At 53.0% G+C, this 4,395-nt stretch overlaps 1 protein-coding gene across 1 annotated transcript in view; it reads right to left on the bottom strand.

Moving 5' to 3' along the window:
• The window catches only part of IFT122 (intraflagellar transport 122), a gene marked incomplete in the record, with an annotated part of 100,738 nt that overhangs the window by 73,660 nt on the left and 22,683 nt on the right, over positions 1–4,395 (bottom strand). The window contains 2 exon segments of the mRNA XM_014592486.2: positions 705–781; positions 3,186–3,264. Of these exon segments, the coding sequence (XP_014447972.1) occupies positions 705–781; positions 3,186–3,264 (156 nt within the window).

Raw genomic sequence — 4,395 nt, 5'->3', positions numbered from 1 at the left:
CGCTGGACTCCCACAGGGCGAACTTCGGTTTGAGCCCCAGACCTGGTGACTTGCTTTCTCTCTACCGCTCTCTGGTCAAGTTAAAATACATAAATAAAGTTATATAAAATAAAAAAATAATAACTGTTGAGCCAGCTGGCTTCATGGTAGTTAAAGCAGCTGGGTCCACATGGCTAACTACGGTTCATACCCTGGACCTGGAGGCTTTAGAAACGCGCAGAGGGCGTGTGTGTGCATTGGGATCCAGAGAGGAGAATGGAGGAGCCAGGACTGCAGCCCGGCCATGGGCGCCACGGCAGGTATAAAATAAAAAAATAATAACTGTTGAGCCAGCTGGCTTCATGGTAGTTAAAGCAGCTGGGTCCACATGGCTAACTACGGTTCATACCCTGGACCTGGAGGCTTTAGAAACGCGCAGAGGGCGTGTGTGTGCATTGGGATCCAGAGAGGAGAATGGAGGAGCCAGGACTGCAGCCCGGCCATGGGCGCCACGGCAGGTCTCACACTCCCTCTCCTCCTCCGCCCCCTCCAGTGAGCGCAAGTGCTATACAACTAAATTTTAAGAAAAAGCAAAAGGAAAAGCTGTCCGCGTCCCCTCGACCGCTGGAGGTGGAAAGTAGCATTCACTCTCTCTGGACGAGTTTCTCCACGGAGAGCCCAGACTCCCAGGCATTCCAGGCCGACCCCCGGAAATCAGAACCTACCGAAGTCGTTGGAGGAGCAGGACGCCAGCTGGTGGGTCACAGGGTTGTAGGAGACAGACTGCACAGAGTCGTTGTGCCTGAGAAGAAAACAACCACAGAGTATCACGGAGCGGACCACAAACGCCGTGCCGGTGACATTGAAGGGCTTAACCGTGAGCCACGGCCTGACTGCACACCACTAGCGCTTCCGCAATGACCGCTGAAACACACGAGGATTAGGTCTCCCCCTGGGCCGCCCTCGTCCTGGCTCGGCACGGACGCCACCTCCGCCAGGACTACTCTGCTGGACGCCTCCAGGTTGTGAGCTGGCGAGACAGGGACGTAAAGCTGCCAGCCTGCGCCAGGTGCAGAGTAGGCACTTTATTTGCAACTGTTACTCTTACTGTTTGTGGCGCCTGGAAGTACAGGATAGGGGCAGGGAGGATGCTACAGGCTGAGATCTGGGAGCACCGCAAACCCTAGACAACAGTGAAGCGGAGGGGGTCGGGCACCGCGCGGTGTCTCAGCTGAGATCTGGGAGCACGGCAAACCCTAGACAACAGTGAAGCGGAGGGGGTCGGGCACCGCGCGGTGTCTCAGCCCGGTTTTATTCCTTCACTTCCGAGTGACGCTTTAGAGGGGGTCGGGCACCGTGTGGCATCTCAGCTGAGATCTGGGAGCACCGCAAACCCTAGACAACAGTGAAGCGCAGGGGTCGGGCACCGCGTGGCGTCTCAGCCCGGTTTTATTCCTTCACTTCCGAGTGACGCTTTGCTTACACCCTCACTCGTTCGCTCACTTATTCATTCCTTCAGAAACTGCTGGTTTGTATACTCAGGTTCACAGCAGCACTACTCACAACAGTCAGGAGCTGGAAGCGACCCAATATCTGTCAGCATATGAACAGACAAACACAATGTGGTCTATCCATACAATGGTCGTTAAAAAGGAAGGAAATCCTATGGGTCCAGCATGATGGCATGGTGGTTAGGGTGCTGGACTCCCACACAGCTGACTGTGGTTTGGATCCTGGACCTGGCGGCTTCCTTTCTCACTACTCTCCCAACGCTGACTCTCTCTGAGAGCTTATGTGCCCTGTACCAAAATTTTAAAACAATAATAATAAATTAAATTAAATAAATAATTCTTTTTTTTTTAAGGAAAAAAAGGGCAAGCAGGTGGTGTGGTTGTTAAGCCACTAGGCTCCCATGTGGCCAACGGTGGTTTGAGTCTCGGACCTAGTAGGTTGCTTTCTCACTTAACCCCCCACCTTGTCTCTCTCCGGTGAGCGCACATGCCCTATAGCAAAAGTGAAAAACAATTAACAATAATAATGATAAATAGACTTCATCAATTTTTTTAAATGAAGTAAATTCTGACACATGCTATCACATGGGTCACCTTTGAGGACATTATTCTAAGTAGAACAGCCTTGTCGCAAAAAGGACTAGCATTGTCTGACGCCCCTTACGTGAGCTAGCGCCTGGGGTACTGAGAACCACACGGAAGGGAAGTGCAACGGCAGCCGAGGGCTGTCGGGAATGCTGCCTAACGGGGACAGGGTATGAGTTCGGCAAGACAGAAAGAGGCTGGCAGGACACGGGCGCACACTGGCCTGCGTGAATTCACCAGTGTGCGCGCACTCGGTGCTGCCGAAGTGCAGTATCACACGGTGGCTACGCAGGGGACGCTGAGGGACAGGCACCGCACCAGGCCTCAGGGCAGAAGAGTGAGCGCACACGGATGCACGTGTGCCCGCCTGATGTCGCTCAATCACAGAGCACTCGGGAAATGGCAACTCTAGGAGAGGTTACAGAGGAGCCCCACCACCCCACTCCCGAGTAGGGAGGGCAAGGAAGGCTTTGACTGCAGAGCAAGGCGCTAACTAGGAAAGGAGTGGGGGAAGAACGCGAACACCTGAGCTCACGTTTCTGGCCTTTGATGCTGGGGAGATGGTGGGGTGTTCCCTGAGACCAGGACGCTGGCAGGGGACAGGCTGGGGGTGGGGTGGAACTGCACCATCAGGTGAACTGAGATGAGCCGTACGAAAACACCCAGCCTGGTGCTAGCCACAATAGGAAGAGCTCAAGAAGTGAGCATTCACTTATCCTTCACCCAGTCTTCCTGTACCCGCCACGTCCTCAAAACGGAATGCCAAGTTCGATTTCAGAGAATAAGCTTTTTCCTCACATCTTTTCTTTTTTAAGAATTATTTATCTTATCTTATTTATTATTATTATTTTGTTAATTTGTTATAGGGCATGTGCAGAGAGAGCGAGAAGGAACGTGAGAGAGGAAGCCACTAGGTCTGGGAGGCGATTGCAGTCACCCGTGTGCGTCCAGGGCCTTACCCAGCACGCCACCTGCTGGCCCTACCTTGCATCTTTTCTAAAGGGGGGGGGGCTTTTGCAACAGCTACTCAGAGTGAAACTAAGGGGGGTGCTTTTGCAACAGCTACTCAGAGTGAAACTAATGAGAGTGAGTCTCTAACTGGTCACTTACGTGTACTTTAGAATGCCTTCCAGTTTTGATGTCCAAATAATAACGCTTTTGTCAGCTGATCCGGAGGCAAAGCGCTTGCCTGAAAGTGTTTGAAAAACGGACAAGTTCACATTGATTTAAAACTAGTAGTTCTCAGAGGACATTTCTCAGAAAACAAGTTCTTGCAGTGTCGATTTCCTCTCTCCTTTTTCCCATCCGCACTGGGAGCCAGGGCCCTGCAGCCAGGACGTCTGCGCCCCAGACCTGCTCTGCTGGCACTGAGCAGACAGGGGTGCACTGACGGCCGCATGTAGGAGCCAAGCTCTGTGCTGGGAACTGGGGAGTGACTGCAGCACAATCCCTGGGCCAGCCCCATGGCAGTGGTTAAAGGAAACCACCCCCCATGGCCAACCATGGCTTGACTCCCGGCTCCAGTGGCTTGGAAAACCTGCCAGGCACGTGTGCATGTGTGCCTCAAATCCCAACAGGATAGAGAGATGGAGAAGGGATTGCAATGTGACCAGACCGTTAGGGTGCCCCCTGGGGAGGTGACCTCTCTGAGCCTCAGAGTCTGCATCTGAACCACAGTGGAATAAGATCTCCCTCAAGAGACTCCCTGGAGGTCAACCAAGAATCTGCAAAGCACTTTTCTCAGTAACTGGAGCTGGCGGTATGAGGGTGAGCATCGGCAGTGCCGCAGCCACCACGGGCAGACGCTGCTCTTCCTCATTATGATGGTGGCCGCTCCTCCCTCACCGAGGCAGGCAGCAGGTGAGGAAGAGTGCAGGCTCTGGGTCAGGATTGCTAGTGATGTCGCTGGCCAGCTGCACGAGCTGGAGCAAGCTACTGAACACCTCTGGGCTTTCATTTCCTCCTTTGAAAACCGAATACAGTCATCGTATTTACCTGACAGTTGATGTGAAAATTCAATGGGCACATGTGAGCATGCTCGTGCATGCATGTGTGTGCATGTGTGTGTGTGTGTGTGCAGGCACACACAGACCACAAAATGTTTAGAACAGTGCCTGGAATAGAATCAATGCTAAAAAAAATTAAAATGAGGGACTAGCAGTTAGCATCATGGCTATGTTGCTGGACTCCCACGTAGGCAACCGTGGTTCGAGTCCCAGACCCAGTGGCTTAAACTCATGCCGGGTGCATGTGTGTGTGAGCCCAAGATCCCGAGAGGAGAAAGGAGGAGAAGGGATTGTGGTGTGGCCGTCCCCCCGGG

This window comes from Tupaia chinensis, unplaced genomic scaffold (assembly GCF_000334495.1).
Source record: "Tupaia chinensis unplaced genomic scaffold, TupChi_1.0 Scaffold000704_1, whole genome shotgun sequence".
Classification (NCBI taxonomy): domain Eukaryota; kingdom Metazoa; phylum Chordata; class Mammalia; order Scandentia; family Tupaiidae; genus Tupaia; species Tupaia belangeri.
Note: the sequence above shows the minus strand (reverse complement) of the source record. Positions and strands in the feature narration are given on the sequence as shown.